The following is a 21,091-nucleotide window of genomic DNA, read 5'->3' as shown; positions in this document are numbered from 1 at the left end:
TTTTGCTGTATATGAATTTACATTTCATATAAATGTAATATATTTTACAGAAAATTAACATTCATAAAATGTCATAATAATAAAATACTTTGTTCTCTTGTCAGTGTGTCGATCTCTCATCTCGACTAGCAGCTCAAAGTCAGACATGTAGGACAGACTAACAGCACATGAGCATCATCAGTAGAGAGAGAATACCAGCATAATTTGTAGATAAAACGTAGGCCAATGTAATTTATTAGAGCAGCTAACAGCACTCTTCTGTACATTGTTGTAAAACTCGTATTATGTAGTTTTTAGTTGCATAAAAGTTACTCTTTGTCATTAGTAAGTTCGTAGGATTCTACAGTACGTACAGTAAGTATAAGGAGAATTGGCACAAACTTTGAAATGCCATGGTGGGACAAAACAATGAAGGTGTGGACCGAACGGGGCCCAAATTGTGCTGCTCTGCTCTGTGTTCTGTGTAATTTGTTTTTAAAAAGTCTGACTTTTTGGGGTATTTGGAAGCTCATCAGTCAGGTTTAACATGTCCTTCAGTGAGATAAGGCATCATACATGTAACACAATGTTCCTTCCCCTACTGAATCAATCCACACAATATTAAACCTATGTACGAAAATGTCAAAATGTATACTTTATATTTATATATATATATATATATACAAATATTTGAGAGCACGTGGATTAAAGAAACAGGTGACCACCAAGTATTCAGTTGTAAATGACTTTTTTTTTAAACAAGTAAACAAAATAACTGCAAGATTATTAATACTGTATTTATATCAGACAGTTGATCTGAATAACAGATTTCTTCTTGTAATTCCTTCTGGTTTTGTTATATTTGTGTGTTATTTTTTTTTATCTTTAAAAATACAGTATTAGGTTGTAGTTGTAGCAGGTGGTCATATGTCGTTTTAAATTGAGCAGCTTTAAGGGGCATTTGAGAAAACAATTGATCTTTTCACTCACCTGGTAAAACGAGTCAACACCACAAACCGGATGAGAAACGATTGTTAAGATTTCTGAGACACTGGCTCACACAGCTGACTAATGAAACTCAGGTGTATAAAACACTCATGCAAATGTCACTTTTTATCTATGAAAAGTTTGACTTGCTCATTCAGGGTTTCAGGTCGGTTTTTGCCCGGCTGCATGTGTTGTTGTTGTTCTGTGGTCAACAGCGCCCCCTCAAGACGAGCCGTCTGTCCCCAAACACAAACTATTCAGTGGACAGAAAACTTTATGAGCCATAAACTATTACAGAAGGCTGTACTGTAGACATCAATATTTCTTGTTCACTCATTCATCCTTTTTTTTTGTGATTGGTTCATTTCAAGTCCACAGAAGAATTAAATGATAACCAATATCAGGCTCAAATAACGGGTCCCAATGACACGGTTTTTTACATCTGTAGGGTTCTTCTCCGTGTTTTAGAGCCTCAGGTTTGGGATGTTGAGGCTGACCCTGCAGACGTATTGTAGTCAGTACAATAAATCCTGAAACATAAAGCTCACCCGGTGGGTGACACCCAGTGGACAGAAGCACAAACACCTCAGTGTAGATCACAGAAGAGACTGTGAAATGTCTTGATTATGTTAAAACGTGACATACATTTGTTGTTTTGAGGGTGTATCCTTATATCCTAGAAACTACAGCTTCTAAACCAGCAGAATGTGGCTGATATTTGACTTGTGTAAATGTATCAGCATTGTTATGTAATACATAACAAAAACCACAGAGCTGCTCAGGGATGTTTGAGATTATTCTTAAAGATTTGATATGGACAAATGAATATCTGCACATTATAGTTATGGTTATTATGTCTTTGTAATTCTCCTGAAAGAATCTGTTCCAACTTCAAAAATCCAGTATTAGTGGGGCTATAATGGGAACTTCAGAAATTTCAGAGTGAACTGGTAGTTTTATTTAAACATATTCACAAAGCCAAACACAGATTTGCACATTGGGCAGATATTGATTAATCTGCCAATTGTGTGCTTAATCAATTCTGGTCAATCATTTAGTGATCATTTAGAAAAAAAAGATTGGTTATTTTTTCTAGTACCCAAAAGATTAAAAAAAAAATAAAATAAAATAAAAAAAGATACCCAAATATATTTCATCTACTGTGATACAAAACAGAAACTGGAGTCCAAGAATAATGACTGAAACGATTAATCAAATATCAAAATATTTGCTGACTAATCTAATGTTGTTGGACTAATCAGTTGATCAACTGTTGCAGCTCTAAAATCAATAGAAAGATGAAGCTGAGTTTGTCCAGCTGAGTTTCCGTACAAGTTTTCTTTTTGCTGCTTTAATTCAAGAGTTGTCACAGTCGTGTGTACTTTTCTTGTTTCACATTTGAACAAGCAGTAGCTACATTTTATTTGTTTCATTTGTTTTTGTGTGACTGTTTTTAAGTTGTGTTTCAGGACTTACACTATAAGGTTGAGTTTTTGTTGTCTTCAAACTGTGTTTACTTTATTTACTTTTACACTAGTTTCTCTGAATCCTGACTCATTTCCTCTCTCCATCTCTCTCTCTCTTTCACTTGCGTAATTAATTACTGGTGCTCCCTCCCTCTCTCTCTCTCCCCTTCATAATTAATTGGTAGGTTTGATTTAGTGGTCTGTGCAGGATTTTTTTGGACTATTTTTTGAGGCAAAGCTCCTTTGGGCAGTCAATTCTGTAAATAGGAAACGATCAGCGCAGGTCCAGGCCATAAATCAAATCTAGATAATACCTGTAAAAGCTGATGGGAGAATAACAGAGCAGCATCATGCAGACCTGCCTTGTATGTGTTTAATTATGTTGTCAGTTTATAATATTATTATGTTGCTGTATTGCTAAAAAAAAACAGGTCTTCTGTCAGTGTCAAGCTAGCGCAGGGCTAGTATCTGATCGTTTTCTGCCATCCTTAGGTTCTATTCCAGTCAATCAAGCAATTAAAAGCAATTTAATTCTTGTTTAATTGTCCTTTTTCAAGCAAACATTTCAAATATTCTCTGGTAGAAGCTACTCATGGGAGGATTTGATTCCTTTATTTGTCCTTCATTCGCCTACTGCAGTCTTAAACTGGAAATTTAAGACTCATCTCTGACTTTTTACAGAACAAACAATCAATCACTTAACCCTGAAAATAATCAGTAAATCAACTGGTAATTACAGCCTGGCTGCTTTGTATGTTATCAATGTAGGGAATGCATTAATTAAAACTTAAAAATGTTTTCTTTTTTAATTGACAAAAATGAGCTTGTGGCTCTGATTTCCTGCATTGGGAAGCTCAGTGTTGGTACTGATTCCAACCTGTCCGAGCTGAAATAAAAGAGCACCATTCATGTTTTGGGGCTGTGGATGGAGACACGGTTGTCCTTGAATGGCTGCAAAAGGACAGAGAAGGGGGGGAGGGGGTTGAGAAAGCTTACTGTGATCTTTTTAATCTGAGTGGTGTGCGCCAATTAAAACCTGCTGTGTGTGTGGAGGGGTCTATGATGGAGAGTACTGAAACAGAGGATCGGTGTGTGGCTGCTAATAAGAGGAGCGTGTAAAAAAACAACAACAACAGGGGTACCGATGGAGAGAGGAGGAGCGGAGACTGTTGTGTGGGATTAATGGACACTGTGCGGGAGGAGGAGGAGGAGGAGGAAGAGGGAGATGGGCTTCTCCATGGAGGCTGTGGTGGTGGGAGGGGGGAGAGGGAGGGGGTGGCTGCTGGGGGAGACCACTGTGGCAGGGGAGAGGGAGAGGAGAGACAGGGAGGGAGGGAAGCTGGTGAAGCCGCGGATATTCATGAAAACGCGGAGTGTTTTCCTTTTTTTTCCCCCCCCTCTCCCTCTCTCTCTCTCTCCTCGCCTCGCTGTGGCTGGTACACCGCTATGTCTCCAGAAAGCCTGAGAGAGCGGCGAAGACAGACGGAGGAAGGAGAAGACCAGTGAAAGCAGGACGAGGCCCAGCCCATCCAGCCATTGATCTTCAAGCGATCAAGGTGAGTGTGTTTTTATTACACCAAGGAACCTGACTGTGTGTGTGTGTGTGTGTGTGTGTGTGTGTGTGTGTGTGTGTGTGTGTGTGTGTGTGTGTGTGTGTGTGTGTGTGTGTGTGTGTGTGTTGTGTGGACATGTGTGTGTCTGACACATACCTTCTTGCAGTGTGTGCAGACAGGCATGATGGCAGGGCATGTATGCATGGTTTTAGTGTTTGTGTGTGTGTTTTCATAAATATATATATTGGGTGTTTTGTAACTGAGCAGCAGGCTGTGAATTGAACTGCATATTGATGCATTGCTGCTTGGTTTTATAAGCTGCTTTATCTCTAGTGGAGGTGGTATTGGTTGCAGCCATGGTGTGTGTGTGTGTGTGTGTGTGTGTGTGTGTGTGTGTGTGTGTGTGTGTGTGTGTGTGTGTGTGTGCGCGTGCGCGTGTGTGTGTGTGTGTGTGTGCTCAAATGCCTTATTGACTGTGCATATATATGTCACTGTGTCACCATGCATTTGTTGATTTCCCCACACAGACCTGTTTGCAGTCTGTTGATGTGCGCTGGTGTGAAAGTCCTTCCATTCAGAGGGTGTGTTCTGATAGTGACCCTGCTCTCCACCGCTGTCTGTCTGTCTGTCTGTCTGTCTGTCTGTCTGTCTGTCTGTCTGTCTGTGCAACCAGCTCAATCAGAAAGATATGCTGAATCTGTCCCATCCAATAGAATTAGGTCAGCTCGGACTGCTCACAGTAATTATATAACATCAGAGAGCTTTGGTGTTGCAGTATCTGCTCAGAATTAGCCACACTGAAGGTACAGCTCCACCAAGGCCACAGCAGCCAAAACATTTTGTCAGGACTGCCCTCTTCCTGACTAATTCATGACTGGACCAACCATTTCTTTGAAATTTAGTCCACCTATTGGAATATTTATCAGTATTTTATTAGTTTTGAGTCTTCTTTTTAAGGCATGAGCTGTGTATTTTGGAAAAACACCTCATTTCTTTTTCATATTTGAAAGGTAACTATATGAAGAAAAAAAAAAGAGGCTTCTTTCACTTTAAGATGCATCAAATGAATTCATTACATGAAAGCAGGACAGTGAGTTCCAAAACAAGGGCGGAAAGATGACTCAAAGAGAAAATTTGCTGACGATTTTTTAATGTCCTGGTGCCACTAACTCTTTGTTTGTGTTTTCTCTCAGGGAGACGGATTCAAAGATGGATCACAGCAAATCCAACCAGGAGTTTTGACTTTTAGACTTCTCGGATGAGGTGGACACGTCTTCCCAAGCAGCATCCGGATCCACGGGACCAATCAGATTGTGGGAAACAGGTCTGAGACAGGAGAGACCTGATGCAAGCGCCTCTGTAATCTCTTTGGATTTTGGATTGTTGGAAAGTTGCATTCATGTGGGATCAGGGTTACACCTGGGAAACGTCATGCGAACAATACTCCAAGGTGGATAAACATTTTATAAAACAAAGGAAAAGGTTTTCTACAGCAGCAGCATCATGAACTCTGACCGGGACATCCCATTGGCTCGTCCGGCCAAAGGAAGACGACATGGAGTAACAATTTTTGGGAGGATTTATCTTTCTTCCACCTTTGGTTTTTAAAAAAAATAACAGCTCTAAACAAAGGTCATCAGCCTCCATCTGAACCTGGAGCCTCTGAAGGGGCACATAAATGCTCCTTTACTGTTTCGCGGCAGGAGGACATCTGATTTCAGCCATCTGACACCTGAGGTGTGGACAGAGCGCGAGCGAGGCGGTTGGCTGGCTGAGTCAGCTCCAATGGGGGCCGGTTGTGACCCGGTCTGACCCCGGTTTGACCTTGCAGTGACCTTTGACCTCTCCGGTCCTGGCTCTCCACCTGCTCTGCTGCCTGGGTTCCGGAACGCTCCGCCCTGGGGCCCAGAACGAGCCAATCAGAATGAAGAAGAGCCGCAGCGTGCTGTCTGTGACTGGAGAAGAGGTGAGGACAAAAACAATCAGGGAGCAGACCTCGTCACTGTCACGGACAGAGCAGGTACCAGGCAGAGCAGCCCGGCAGACTGGACCGTGTGTGTCACATAAATGCCTACCACGACATACAAACGGCGTGACTTTCACACATGCTGGCTGTCTTTGTTCCCAGCACACACTCAGATGTCCGAGTGGACAGTTTGTATCCTCCAGCCTGCACTCACACAGTGTGAACCACTCAGTCACAGCCCTCTATGGAAATGAGCCCCCGCTAAATGAGTGCTCTATGGAAATTAGCTATTTTCTTTTAAAGGTGACGTCTTGGCAGAAGGACACAGCACCATACATTATTCAAGAGCTCTTTTATTGATTATGCTGAGCAGGGGCCCATACGTTTCTTTACGTGTGAGTGTATGTACGTACTGTATATGTGTGTGTGTGTGTGTGTGTGTGTGTGTGTGTGTGTGTGTGTGTGTGTGTGTGTGTGTGTGTGTGTGTGTGTGTGTGTGTGTGTGTGTGTGTGTGTGTGTGTGTGTGTGGATGCGAGCATCTCTCCACATCTGGGTCTGGACGACATCAAACGCAGCATGGAAGCAACACGGCACTGTTGCCTAGCAACTGCTACCATTCCCCCAGTGTTTTGTTGCTACGGTACTGCAGTGCAGATCAGCCTCTAAGAGCTCAGTCTGTAGAGGCCCTTTCCCAGACACACACACACACACACACACACACACACACACACACACACACACACACACACACACACACACACACACACACACACACACACACACACACACACACACACACACACACACACACATCCTAACACATGCACAGTCACACACGCATGCACACACACATACATTAATAATTTATAATCTGTGTCTCTGTAGAAGTTTCTTCAGAATTTAAACATGGCAAATCAGCACGGTTTGGTACGTTCGCCAAAATAACAAAAGTTCTTTCATTTTTACGACTGAATCAGATTTGTTATCGTTGGGTATACAACACAGGGTTGTCATGTACAAAGAAAATATAGTTTTTTTTTCTTCTGTGGATGTGTTTTTCTCGTCCCATTTCCCTGTTTCCCTCACCTGCCCTGCCTCCCGTCTCGTAGGGGAATGACCCGGATATAACAGGTGATGAAGAGAGGGCGGAGTCATCTCGCTACAGCCGGTCTTATACATCTGGGGCCACGCTGGGGGCTGAGCTACGCAGAGGGAGGAGCAGAAGACTCTCACCTGGCCTCCAGGTACCGGGCACATTAACATGCTGCGCGGGGGGGTTGTGGAGTACAAAAGAGCCACGGGCCACCCGTCCTGTTCCTTCACTGTCACCTCAGGTTTATTTGGGAGTTTATAACCTTATGTTTTAGGGACACACCTGACTCATTTTTGGTTTTTTTTTCAGTTTGCAACTGTATGGTTTCGTTTTAGCAGGCAGCTATTTTCAGCAGACAAAACTCAAATTAACACCCTGTTTGCTACTTTCTCAGCATCCCACAGACACATTTAACAACTGACTGGTGAACCCAGTGCAACACTCAGAAAGCTAAAGTGATATTTACACCAAGAGTTAATGGAAAACAAAACTAGAGCCCGACCGATGCTGGATTTTTAGGGCTGATGCCAAAACAAGGAGGTAAAAATAAATGCGATATCGCTATATATCGATTGAAATGTGGTCATCAAACACTTGTGACAAAGATATGAAATGAAGGCAGAATATTTTACAGTTTAATAATGAACTTCATTGTCTAACATGACATCAGTGCATTGGACTTCACTGGGAATGTTACAATCCTAAATTATTTTAAATGAAAACAAATACAAATAGAACAATCTTTAAATGACCCCGAGCATCTTTTACTGCTTTACGTTTTGCCAAAAAGTTTTCATGTCGTCCAATCAAATTGGCCAACTGTTATTGTAAATTGGTCGGGCTCGGACCAAATCAGAGCTAAAAGAAAAGGTATTGCATATTGTTACAAACCGAAAGCAAGACTGGCTGAACATAAACATGCTATAAGAACTGGCAACTCACAAACCCAATGGCTTTACATTGCAAACAGGCTGACCACAGAAGCTGTGATTAATTGAGGATATCAGCATTTAGAAAACTTAGCGAGAGGAGGCGACAGGTTGGAAAGGCTCTTAGAAAGAGAATCATTTTAGATCTACACATTAAAAGCTAAGCAATACCCCGGTTTGATTGGAGGAACTTGTCTCCTTTTTTGTAACTGTGCCTTTGTGTGTTATTTCTCTCAGGACAGCTGGGTCAGTTTAAATGTTACTTGCCATTTAATGTTTTAATGTATTTAAAACTACAAAGAGATTTCAAGACTTTTGATAAATATCTGTATTTGGTTTCTCCTGACATTATGTTTCCCATCATGTGTCTTTACCAGCTCCCATGTATTGGATGACTGCTAATTGGTCCATACTGCTCATGTGACCACTGACCAACTGATGTATGGAACAGCCCAAAGGCAACTGATTTGTACCTGCCCTGATGAAGGCCTTAGAGGCTAAAAATGTGTAGGCATGCGTTTTTTTTTTACTATAACTGAATAGCCATGAGTGATTAAAGGCTTTTTAATTCATCACCCTCTTGAGTGCCTCAGATTTCAACTCAAACTGTTTGATTCCCAAACTGAAGAGCACCAGAAGGACAACCATTCACACACCCGAGCTGCACTCCATGCTGACAGTTTTTAACTATGATTCTTAGTTTCATAATAATTCTGAATATTATATCCCATGTCTGACAACTGAGCCTCCTAAATCCTACACACTGACCCCTTAAGTGAGTTTAAACAGTCCACTAATTGTATTCATACTGTATGTAGCAAATAGGAAACAAATGGCTGGATCATTGAAACACATCTAAGAATTAAAAACTTCATAGTATGTCTGCAGAACATAAATTAGCAAAAAGGCAGGAGCACTGTGGCGGTTATGCTCCATCAGCTGACATGTTGGCACCTTCTTTAGAGTTCAATGGACTACAGAATTGGGTAATCAAGTATACATTAGGTAGGTAGGTAGGTAGGTATTTACTTTATTAATCCCCGAGGGGAAATTTTATTTAGATTTAAGGATCTAAAACCTGCAAACACTGGTGTGGTCCTTTAAAATAATGCGATTAAAACTAGATTTGACTTGACAAGAGTTCAAATACAGTGAATATCCCCAAACATATTCTACAATCTATAGTGACTATCTCAAACCAGATAACAGTGAACTTGGGTATTTTGGAGAAATGGGGTAGCTGACAGCTTTGGCCCATAATCCTCCCTTTAATCGGGGAGACACAGAGTGTACAGATTGTGCGACTGGTGTCCCCTAACCTCTACCTTGCCTTTGAACTCACCAGGTACCCTGCTGGCTCCGCCCTCGAGACCGCACCCGTTCACCAGAGGTCCTGAGCAACATGTCACGTCCCACAACTCTCCCCCTTCGTATCCCGCCACGTATCTCCATCACGCAAGCAGATGCTGACAGGTTTACACACAATTAAACCTTTAATTGAACTAAAATAAACCGTAGATGTGACCTTGCAGAAAGCTTTACACACTGTTTCTTTCCTGTCTTCTCAAAACATCATGACGTGTCCCAGTTATGAAGCAGAAAATGGCGTGTCTCCAGGTCACACCCCTCTGGGCTCCCAGAGTCCGAGCCTCACCCTGCACACCTCCTTCCCCCAGGGCCAGAGAAGAGAGTCCTTCCTCTACCGCTCCGACTCCGACTACGACATGTCGCCCAAGACGGTCTCGCGGAACTCCTCCCTCGCCAGCGAAGGGTGAGACTCAGGAAGAGGGACATTAATAATGAGTGTACCCATATGTTTATATTCTCAGGAAAAATCTTCCTATCAATTCTGCGCTTTCTCTTTTTTTTTTTTTTAACTCCTCCAACTGTCCCTCCTCCTCTCAGGCACACAGCTGAGGACTTCATCGTCACACCTTTTGCTCAAGTAAGTTTGACTTCCATTTATTTTTACGAATTTTGTGTTTCATACAGCTTCCAGTGCCCCCAAACAGTTTATTTTTTATAAACTATTAAGTAGGTAGAAGTAAGGTATATTTTTTATATTTTATTACAGTAAAATAGAGAAAAGGATTGAAAGCACTGTGATGCATGTACCTCTCATTGGGCCTTAGATATTTGCCAGAGGTTGTTTTCTGCTGTATGAATTGTGTGTACATATCCTGTGATATTGTGTGCTGATTTAGGTCCTGGCCAGTCTTCGATCAGTACGGAGTAACTTCACCATCCTCGCCAACGTCTCCACACCAACAGTCAAGTCAGTACCACCTAATCTGAACCACATAGTTCAGACTTCATAAATTAAACAGTAATGTGCACTTTTCTGCAGTATGACATCCAAGTACTGTCAGTTGATATTATAAGCAGGCAGCTAATGTAACATAAATGCTCACGTTTTGTGACTACAGTTTAGGGCTGTCACATATCGTATCGTTCACGATAATATTGGTGTAATTTTAAATATGATAAATAAAATTCATTGTGGTAGTGGTAATATTCAGATATATTGACAATATAACGTTCTTCCGTCATGCATTGTAGCGGTATGACATACGTTACCTATGTAACTTACACACAGCAACAACAAGCATGACTGAAAACAGCTATGTTTCATAAAGAGTCTGAATCTGACGTATTTGATTACAAACTGTAGAACTGAAAGACATTTTTTTTTATTTTTATTTTTTTTATTTTTTTACTGAATCTTTGAAGGCAAACTGTTACATTTATGCTGACATAATGAAATTACAACACTTATTGTATTGTACATGTATGTTCTTGAAATTAATTAGGTCTGCAAATTCCAATTATTTGTACTATTGATTAGTCTGAGGATTATTTTCTCAATTAATTGATTAACTAATCGTCGGAGCTCTAAAATAATTAACCAAATATTTTTCTGTATTTTTCATATTGTCAAAACATCATTATCCCAGAAATACCCTGAAATATTGCAATATTATTTCTGGGCCACATTGCCTACAGGGTTACATCACTCTTGGACTCATTCAATCTGGTGGAGTAGTCATACAGTCATGCAGCTGATTATTATTGTTTCAGACTTTGTTACATGCAAATAAAAAAAGATTAAAAAACAAACTTTTGTCCTCTTTTTTTTTTTCTTCTTTGGACTTTCAGAATTACATTTAATTCAATAGAGCTGTTTATCCAAAGAAGAAAGTAAATGGGAAAGTGAAAAAAACATGGTTAATCACAGAACTAAAGACAACCAAAGGCTATAAAAAACTTAAAATGTTTTAATTTGTCTGTTAATAACTTTGTTGTTGCCAACTTAATCTCATCTGCTGCTTTTTGCTAAAACTGCTGTGCTTTCAGGAGGTCTTCTCTGGGTGGAGAAGTCAGTCCCAGGGCGACACTATCAGAGCAGCAGTACGAGCAGCTCGCCCTGGACACCCTGGAGGAGCTGGACTGGTGCTTGGACCAACTGGAGACCATCCAGACACACCGCTCTGTCAGCGAAATGGCCTCCAACAAGGTAGGACAAACATCACTGAAGCAACCAACACATCAGCAGGCCGATTTCCGCTTACCACAAATGCATCACTGCTGGCGTGCCGTCTACTCTTTAAATAGAATTTATAGCACTTAATTTATGAGCAGGCTGATTTATTTGATGTATTCTGGCTCAAATTTTAAGTATATAACATACATCAGCTGGCCAATATTGCTCTATCACAGATATATTGGGATTTGTTGTCCAATGTATGTCAATATGAACACTTTTTATAAAAGAACATAATGTAGAAAAGATGCTTTAGGTAAATTAGAAATTGTTTTATTTATAGTTAGTTATAATTGTTAAATTCCCAGTGAAGTTTACTGTTTCAGTATGCTGATGTCAGTGTGGACAATAAAACGTAAAATATCCCTTTGACTTTTATTTTTAATTTCAAATTTCATTATTTAACTGTAAGTTAATGTGTCATAACTGTTGAAAGACAGAATTTGAGGTATTATTGCCAAAACTGTTATTAATTACTGTTAAAAAAATCATTTTTAACCAATTATTTTAATGCTCAAATATCTACTGTGTATTGGTATATGCCTAAATGCTGAACCGCACTTTAACTCAAATCTGATGCATATTTTTTAAATACATATGGGAAAATATTGTTTTTGTGTGTAATAAATGTAATATATTATTTGTTTAACCTGTCTCCACTAAGATGCCTGATGCTGCTTGTTAAATTTAGTTTAAATTAAATATAAAATACTTCTTTCTTTTTCTTTTACCTTTTAACTGTAGTTTTACTCTGGACTTATTTAATGACCTTAAATCCAAACAGAGGAGTGTTTTAAATATTATTCTGTTTTTCCCATATAAACTGAGAGGAGAAGCACTTTTGAGAGAAGGAGTATCAGATGGACTCAAACTGCCTCTCGGTTTTGTTCTCATTCTGCCACAGTTTAAGAGGATGCTGAACAGAGAGCTGTCCCACCTGTCAGAGATGAGTCGTTCTGGGAACCAGGTGTCTGAATACATCTCCAGCACCTTCCTGGGTGAGTTGGACCTGAAGTAAATTTCTGTCCATGTCACATTTAAAAAAATTTTTTTTTGACCTTTGACAAATAAAAACAATAAATCCTTCAAGGTGTGTTTGCCTGTCCATCTGTAGACAAGCAGAACGAGGTGGAAATCCCATCTCCTACTCTGAAAGACAAACCCATGAGTCACATCAGCGGCGTGAGGAAACTATCTCACAGCTCCAGCCTCTCCAGCACTTCGATGCCTCGCTTCGGCGTCAACACGGACCACGAGGATGAGCTCGCCAAGGTGTTGTTGTCTGTCTGTCTGTTATTCTGACTTGTAGAAAATGCAGTTACACATCAAACTTTCATCTCTGAAAATCAGATGTCTTCAAGGACTTGGGGACTCGGTGGATATGAATCTTTTTTTGTTCAGTCTTATTTAAATTTTGGCGACTTTGTTGCAGAATTTGCTGTTTTTCTCACTTACTGTTGAGGCTATTTCAGTATCACATTGAGTCTGACGTGGGAAGTTTCCTGTGGGAATGTATTGGACGAAAACACAATAAAATATCGTTTTATACTAGATTATTGCATATGTTATGCACTGCGGACACTGCAGTTAGATTGCAGGACTTGTTGCATTAAAACATTGCTCACATATTTATTAGGTTTAGATCTGTTCACATCCAAAAGGGACGTCTCATGGAGTCCTTTATTATTCCTTTTGTTTTCTTTTTAGTGCTCGGTGCTTCGTTGTTTCATTCCAACCAGTCTGTAGCACCAAATGTATAGAAAGCCCACCAGGAGGATGGAGACTATCTAATTAAACCAACAAACTCAAGTAAAAGCCTCAGCCCTGGATTACGCCACTTTACTGGAGAATACTGTGCCATTGTATCGTTTTGAAAAGTACACACATGTATCAGGTCAAAGAAGGAGGTCATGTGACAGAGGTCATGTGATAATGTACAAAAAATAATAAAGGTAGTGAGGAGGTCGGGAGTGACTGGACTTTAACGTATCACGCAACATAACATATTTAATGTACATGTTAACGTACTTTATGCAACTTGAGTGACGCACGCAATGTTACTAACATCAAACTACGTATTTTAATCTAAACCGTGACCTTTTTCTAACCCTAACTGAGTGGTTTTGATGCCTAAATTGAACCAAATCACAACTGTGTCACATTCTTGTTCTAACCTAACCATGGGGTTAGTTTGCTGTTACTTGGACTGAATGATATGATTTTAAACCAATAGTTAATTTTGGTTTTTGCCACTTTTGGGGCAGTGTCAGAAATTGTAAAGACACACTGCCATATTTTTACCCTGTGAAGTTGTACTAGCCAGCATTTGCCTATTTAGCTCCGCTTTGTTCTCCACCATATCCTTTAGTTGTTCAACAACTCGTCTCTTTCTTTGTCTACTCGTCATTAGCATGCAGTCAGTTTTATCAACACTAATGAGACTACATTAAAAGTACTGTGCATTATAAAGCTGAGAGGAGCCGCAGTGATAGTTCTCTGTGACTCCTTTCACTTTTCACACCTGTTGGTAAAACAAAATGATTGATTAGAGCAGCATTAAATCAGCACTTTATCTTGATAATGTCGTGTAATAACGTGTGTCTCTTCTCGAGTTTGTCCTAATCATTTACTGGTTAAAGATTTTGGACATCAGCACCAGGCTGGGAGCTGATTTATTTATTTTTAAATTCACAGGTTAATGATTATTCTGACTTTTTTAGGTTTAATATTATGGGATTTGGAAAACTGACAGATTTTTGAAATTGTAACACAAGTTAATGAGGTTCAGTGAGAGATTCCTGACATTGTTAACTCTGATAATATTGATAATAAATTATGTCTTGACACCTTTTGAGCACCTGATACAGCCATCGTCAAATTTTGTAAAACCTGCTTTTAATGGAGCAAATTTTGATGTTGTTGTAAGTTTAAACTGTTTTTTGTTTTCTGACTTTTCACATGATGTTTTTCTCTGTGGTGTTGAACCAGGAGCTGGATGATCTGGACAAGTGGAGTTTTAACATCTTCAGAGTAGCAGAGTTTTCCAACAACAGACCTCTCAGCTGCATCATGTACACCATCTTCCAGGTAAGCAGAAGGTGACTGTGGAGGGTCATCCTTACCTGAAATATTTTGTGATGTACAGAAACCTGATGCAATCAGCCGTTTGTCAAATTGTGGCTCCTCTCCTCCCTCCTCAGGAGCGAGAGCTGCTGAAGACATTTCGTATCCCAGTTGACACCTTTGTCACTTATGTGATGACCCTGGAGGACCATTACCATGGAAACGTAGCATATCACAACAGCCTCCATGCTGCAGATGTCACCCAGTCCACACATGTCCTCCTCTCCACACCTGCTCTTGACGTAGGTCAACACGCACACACACACACACACACACACACACACACACACACACACACACACACACACACACACACACACACACACACACACACACACACACACACACACACACACACACACACACATCTGCATGATCGTGTTTATGGTACCGTCTAAGGGGACAAGATAACCTCAAAACATTAAGCAAAAGGTGCAGGCAAAGCTAAATCAAAACAACAAAAAATATCATCTCAACTCAAGCATTGGGAACATGAACAATTACACTCTTATTAATAGTTCATGAAAACTGATGGTGAACATGATTTAACTGTTTGGCGTTTCAGCCATTGTTTTCTTTTAACTGCTGCCTCAGATTTATAGCTATTAAAAAACGTGGCAGGACACTGAAGGCAAAAAAGAAAATGTCATACCATTAAATTTTGAGCCATTTTGCTTCTGTAAAAGGTTTTCTTTCAGACTGGTGACAAAATTACACATTTAGGTGTTTATTTTATATGCTTTGCGAATTAGCATTTGTACAGTTGTCCTAAATTCACTAAAAGTTGACATATATAATGTTATACTGGATAAATCAGGCTTTTTATAATGTAAACAATGCGAGAAAAAAAAGGTTTTTAGATTTTTGTGGCAACATTATCCTTGCTACTGTACTTGTTTCAACATCTGTTCATAAAGAGAAGACTTGTAACATGACAACACACCTGATTTTCCATAACCTTTAGTAAAAAAAACAACCACTTACATCATTTTAAGTACATCAGATCAGAAGGGGGCCATCTCCACAGCGTAGTTGCTGCCAACTCATCAAGTGAGCCAGTAACTTCCTGGTAACACAGATTGGACAGATTTAATATCAAAATTCAGTTTGGTTCATGGTGTGTTTTATTTGTTTACTGTTTTTGACTTAAGAATAAAATCAAATGTATAGGAAACAAGCTGCTAATCAGGGTTTTTTTGTAATGGTTTTTATAAATTACAAAATAACCCTTTTTTATTTTCTAATTTTGGATTCTCAGTTGAATATGAACAAAACGAATGTTGATTAAACACAAACAAAATGCAGATTATGTGTCAAAGTCGATATAGAAATGAAAAAAACAGTTAACCAACAAGGTGATAATATTGCAAATGGTAACTTTTAAGATCATATTGTTAACCTTGTCCTAGTAAACGATATATTGATGTATATATAACGGAAATTCCTGGATTTTAAAGGTTAAAAAACAAGTGTGATTTTACTTCTGACCTTCTCTGTCTTTCAGGCCGCCTTCACTGACCTGGAGATCCTCGCTGCTCTGTTCGCTGCAGCGATCCATGATGTCGACCATCCTGGAGTTTCCAATCAGTTCCTCATCAACACCAGTGAGTTCACACACACACACACACACACACACACACACACACACACACACACACACACACACACACACACACACACACACACACACACACACACACACACACACACACACACACACACACACACACACACACACACACACACAACCCACTCTGTTCACACCCTCCTCTCTGTTCTCAGACTCTGAGCTGGCCCTCATGTATAACGACGAGTCCGTCCTGGAGAACCACCACCTCGCCGTCGGCTTTAAGCTCCTGCACCAAGAACACTGTGACATCTTCCAGAACCTCACCAAGCGGCAGCGCCAGAGCCTTCGTAAGCTCGTCATCGAAATGGTCAGGAACTTTTCTACCACAGCTTACATCCAAAAACAGTCTGCAACTGTAAACTGTAAACAGACCAACATGGCTAAACTTACTCTGTCTTCATCCTGCAAATGCTACCGATATCAATGTGATCATTACAGTTCTTAGAGGTACCATCGTAGTTGTTTTCAGGATCTTTTGTATGTAATTCTTGCTCTTTATTGTTCATAGTAGATTTTTTTAAAGTTTGTTTAATTTTTGTTCAATTCTGATTTTGTTCAAAGTTAATGCTGTACGTTTATGACTTGCTGAACATGTTGATCAGGACGTGGTTGAAAAAGAGGTTTTAAATTACAGTTAGATGCAAGCTCTAGAATATTTAACAAGCATTTTCTTCAACATTAAAGCCTCAAATTGACTGTTTTTAAACTAATGTGCTGGCTTCGTATGGATTAATCTCAGTTAGTTGAAGAGCTGGATTTCTTCCAAAACTTCTCTGTGAGGGGTATTTCACAGAGTCAGATAACACGGCAGTAGAAGCGTGCTTTGGTTTCGAACTGATCTTTGAGTCATGGCTATAAAGCAGTGATTCCCAAACTGTGGTACGTGTACCAAAGGTAGTACGCAGGATTCTTGCCTGAATGGCCGAACAGGTGCAGTCCAACTTGTCAAAGTCCATCAATCAGTCATTTTCATGCCATTTTATCACAGCCAACAGTTATTATGTACAAACATCACTTTACAATGATGTGAAATAAGTAGTTGTTAATCATTTAAATATTTTTGTAATACATTTTGACCACATAGTGTAACGTCACGTCCAACATAGCATAATGTTAGCGTTAGTTTAAAGCAGTCGGACTCTTCAGCCGATCATTTTAACAAGTAGAATGAGTAGAGTTTTTCTCATGGCTACAAGGTGCAAAATAGTCCAGAGGCAACGGGACAACGTTGGACCTGACAGGTCAGAAGAACTTAAAATGCGGAGGAGTCTGAGTTGGAGCTGCAGATTAGCACCTTTTCTCGCACTAAATGTTAATGTTTTCTTTGATTTTGAAACAGCAGCCCTATGTTGTCGTTATTTAGTGTTTCTGAAGGCATTTCATGTTAAATCTGTCATTTTTATTTTATGAAAGAACTGTCGGTTTCTGCAGCAATTTGGTGACACATGATATGAAAAGTTTGGGAATCTCTGCTACACAGTAAGACTGAGACCAGGAGACACAAGTTCAAGGAGACTAAATAAGAAAAGTATGTTTTTCTACTTTTGTGTTGTGGTCTGCAGGTGTTGGCCACAGACATGTCCAAGCACATGACTCTGCTGGCCGACTTGAAGACGATGGTGGAGACGAAGAAGGTGACGAGCTCGGGCGTGCTGCTCCTGGATCACTACACAGAGCGAACACAGGTAACCTGTCATCTTAATCACACCTCTGCAGGTCTGTACAACAAAGAGAAAGACTGACATGAAATCACTGTGTGATACTGTTGTATGCGTGTGAAGGTTCTGAGGAACATGGTGCACTGTGCAGACCTGAGCAACCCCACCAAGACGTTACCGCTGTACAGACAGTGGACGGAGAGGATCATGGAGGAGTTCTTCCGCCAGGGAGACAAAGAACGAGAGCGAGGGATGGAGATCAGCGCCATGTGTGACAAACACACCGCGTCTGTGGAGAAGAGTCAGGTAAAATCTGTAAAAGCTACAAACCTTCAGTGAGACCGTCACGAGTGTTGATTTTTGTAATTTTTTTGTGGACTGTTTCCAGTCATGCAGAGCCAAACTGACCAGCTGATAGTCCAGCTTCATATTTTGCCCGAAGACATTAGCTGTGTTCTAAATGGCATAATTACATACTAATACTCAGTATTTTGAGTGTGTGCAGTGACACATGCAGTGCTCCACAAGTACCCGGATGATGTACTCAAAACAGTCCAGACATTGTGAGAAACGTTGGACACTTTTCACTCAACAGTCACCATCTTGTCTATGTAGCGGAAAGGGACGGACCAATGATGGAAAGAATTTTGAAATTGTGGCGTCTGAATAAACTGCAGCTGCACAAAAGTGTTTATTTCTCACGAAGTTCCACCAAACTTCTGCTGGATTGAAGCCATCAGTGTGTTTACGGTATGTGTTAAACAGAGGGCATGAAAACATGTTCATTTCTGGGTGATATAATTAAACGTGGCAGATATGTTGGTGGGTGATTCATTCAAATACAACACTTATTTCCAGTAAGTGCAAAATGGCAGAATGTGGTTTGAGACAACGCTACACTGTCAAAATTCAAGTACTACACAAGTAGGAGTCCTAACATGAGACAGGTTTCCCACTTTAAGTCAAATGACTTTTCCCTGACTTTCACGAACTAAAATGCTGAAATTCAATGACCTATAATGAACAGAAACGCAAGTTGTTGTGCTGTTGTGCTGATCAGACAAGAAACAGCTACATTATTTTATTCCCATCAATTTGCAGTACAAAACTTTTCACTGCTTAAACCTACTGCACAATTATAATCACACACGACTCGGCCTGTGCACCATTATAAACACATTTACCCTTGTGCCAAAAATATTTTTTCAAATGGAATCAGTAGGAAGTCAGAGCATGCTGACACCAGGTTGGCGTGGCTGCGAGCGGCTCCCGCTCCCAATTTTACAAACTTTACATTTAGCTTTTCTGTTGTCTATTTATATCAGCCAGACTTTGAAGTCATTATTTTGTAACCAAAGCACTTGACATTCACATTTTCCTGGCATGCAGGTACAAGAAAAAGCCTCTCTTTACTGAAGTTCTTGCTACTTGTTGACGTATGGAAAGATGATAAAAGCTCTCACGCAATACGAGAAACACGTGAAATAATGCGAAGGGGGAAAAAAAAAAAAAGAGTACATGGAAAATATTATATTTTGATAAATGTCAAGAAAAATGTCCTTGTCTGGAAAATATATTCTATGAAATTCCTTGACCCCTGGGAACCTTGGTACGAGTACTATTCGTTAGTGTACTAAAAGAAGCACGTCATCGTTCTTCTCATCAACTCTGAGCGAGACAGTGAATCAGTGTATTCTCCAAAATGTTGAACTGCTCTTTTATCCCCAGCTTCTAACTTCTATCTGTTTTTCCTAGGTGGGCTTCATCGACTACATCGTCCACCCGCTGTGGGAGACGTGGGCCGACCTGGTGCACCCGGACGCCCAGGAGCTGCTGGACACGCTGGAGGAGAACAGGGAGTGGTACCTGAACACAATGCCCCAGTCTCCCTCACCTCCTCCGGACAGACACCTCCAGCACGACCGCTTCCAGTTCGAACTCACCCTGGAGGACCTGGAGCACAACAACCACAACCACATCCACCTGAGCAACAGCAGCGGGAGAGACATCTGTGACGACGGCAGCGCGGACAGAATGCAGGACGGGATGGCGGAGCCCAACGGAGAGGAGCAGAACCACGTGGGAACGGAGAAAGATGACGAGGAGAATCACAACGGCGAACTGAACGGGATCCGGGACGAAGAAGAGGAGGAGGACGCTGCAGAAAGGGAGGGGGAGGAAGAAGAGCAACATCAGGAGGAGCAAGTAGACGAAGAAGAAACAGAATTAGCAGAAGAAGCAAATGATGCAGGAGAAGATGAAGACACTAAAGTGGAAGAGGAGGAGGAGGAGGAAGACGAGGAGGAGGAGGAGGAGGGGGAGCAAAATCAGGAAGACGAAGAGCAGGAAGGGGAAAAGGATGAAGGAGAAGAAAATGAGGGAGACAGAGAGGAAAATGAGGAAGATGTAGAAGGGGAAATAGATGGAGAAAAAGCAGATGAGGGGGAAGAGGAAGTTGAAAATGAAGAAGCAGAGATGGAGGAGGAGAATGAGGGGAAGAAAGAGGAGGATGTAGAAGAAGAGGAGGCAGAAGAGGAGGCAGAAGTGGAGGGTGAATTCGAGGAGGAGGAACAGGGAGAAACAGAGGAGAATGTGGAGGAGGAACAAGAGAAAGAGTTAGAAGAAGCAGAAAAGGAGGAGGAGGCACCAGAGGAGGAGGAGGAGGTGGCACCACAGGAGGAGGAGGAGGAGGAGGAGGAGGAGGAGGCACCACAGGAGGATGAGGAGGAAGAGGTAAAAGAGGAAGAGGAGAGTTAGTTGCAACTGAACAGGCTCAGGAGAGATAAAGAGAGCCAGAGAGGCTCCAGCCGGCTGAAGAAGAGGAGAGAGAGTTGATGACTCTGCTCTGACTGCTTCATCTCTGAGATGAAGGCCAGGTCACGTCTTTAAAGGCTCACAGAGAAACATTTAAGAGCAACAGTACAGCACCGAACTCCAACAACCTCTCCGGGTGTTCCCCAACAGCGAGCTGGTAGTGATCAACAGACTAGAGTCTTCTTCACCTGGTGTCTGTACGTCCATCACTGCCGTCGGGGATAAACTGGGGCATCACAATAATAACAACAATAATAATAATAAAAGGGAGGCAACCTGTTTTATTGACCTTTTGTAGCTCCTGGAAAAATATATATATATATATAAAAAAGCTGAAAGACGTACATGCAA

At 40.9% G+C, this 21,091-nt stretch overlaps 1 protein-coding gene across 6 annotated transcripts; it reads left to right on the top strand.

Annotated features, from left to right (window-relative positions):
• The first annotated feature begins 3,751 nt into the window (after nt 1-3,751).
• Nucleotides 3,752-21,060, top strand: LOC138615778 (3',5'-cyclic-AMP phosphodiesterase 4C-like). 6 transcript variants are annotated; one of them, XM_069689599.1, is made up of 18 exons: nt 3,752-3,988; nt 5,179-6,005; nt 7,062-7,196; nt 9,320-9,447; nt 9,563-9,745; nt 9,880-9,919; nt 10,179-10,249; nt 11,329-11,488; nt 12,420-12,513; nt 12,606-12,787; nt 14,504-14,602; nt 14,716-14,880; nt 16,143-16,242; nt 16,421-16,575; nt 17,831-17,953; nt 18,050-18,232; nt 19,682-20,590; nt 20,630-21,060. In XM_069689599.1, exons 2-18 carry the CDS (start codon nt 5,910-5,912, stop codon nt 20,681-20,683), a joined length of 2,877 nt encoding a protein of 958 aa, XP_069545700.1. In that variant the 5' UTR covers nt 3,752-3,988; nt 5,179-5,909; the 3' UTR covers nt 20,684-21,060. The 6 variants fall into 6 exon arrangements, with proteins under 6 accessions (XP_069545700.1, XP_069545701.1, XP_069545699.1 ...); XM_069689600.1 differs by having other exon boundaries at nt 5,179-5,951; nt 19,682-21,060; XM_069689598.1 differs by having other exon boundaries at nt 12,630-12,787; nt 19,682-21,060.
• Nucleotides 21,061-21,091: the final 31 nt, after the last annotated feature.

The sequence above is a fragment of the Brachyistius frenatus genome, unplaced genomic scaffold, assembly GCF_029030835.1.
Source record: "Brachyistius frenatus isolate BFR_SWC_R1_liver_20210118 unplaced genomic scaffold, ASM2903083v1 Contig_7, whole genome shotgun sequence".
In the NCBI taxonomy this organism is placed as follows: domain Eukaryota; kingdom Metazoa; phylum Chordata; class Actinopteri; family Embiotocidae; genus Brachyistius; species Brachyistius frenatus.
The sequence above is the reverse complement of the archived record's forward strand: the minus strand, read 5'-3'. Positions and strand labels throughout refer to the sequence as shown.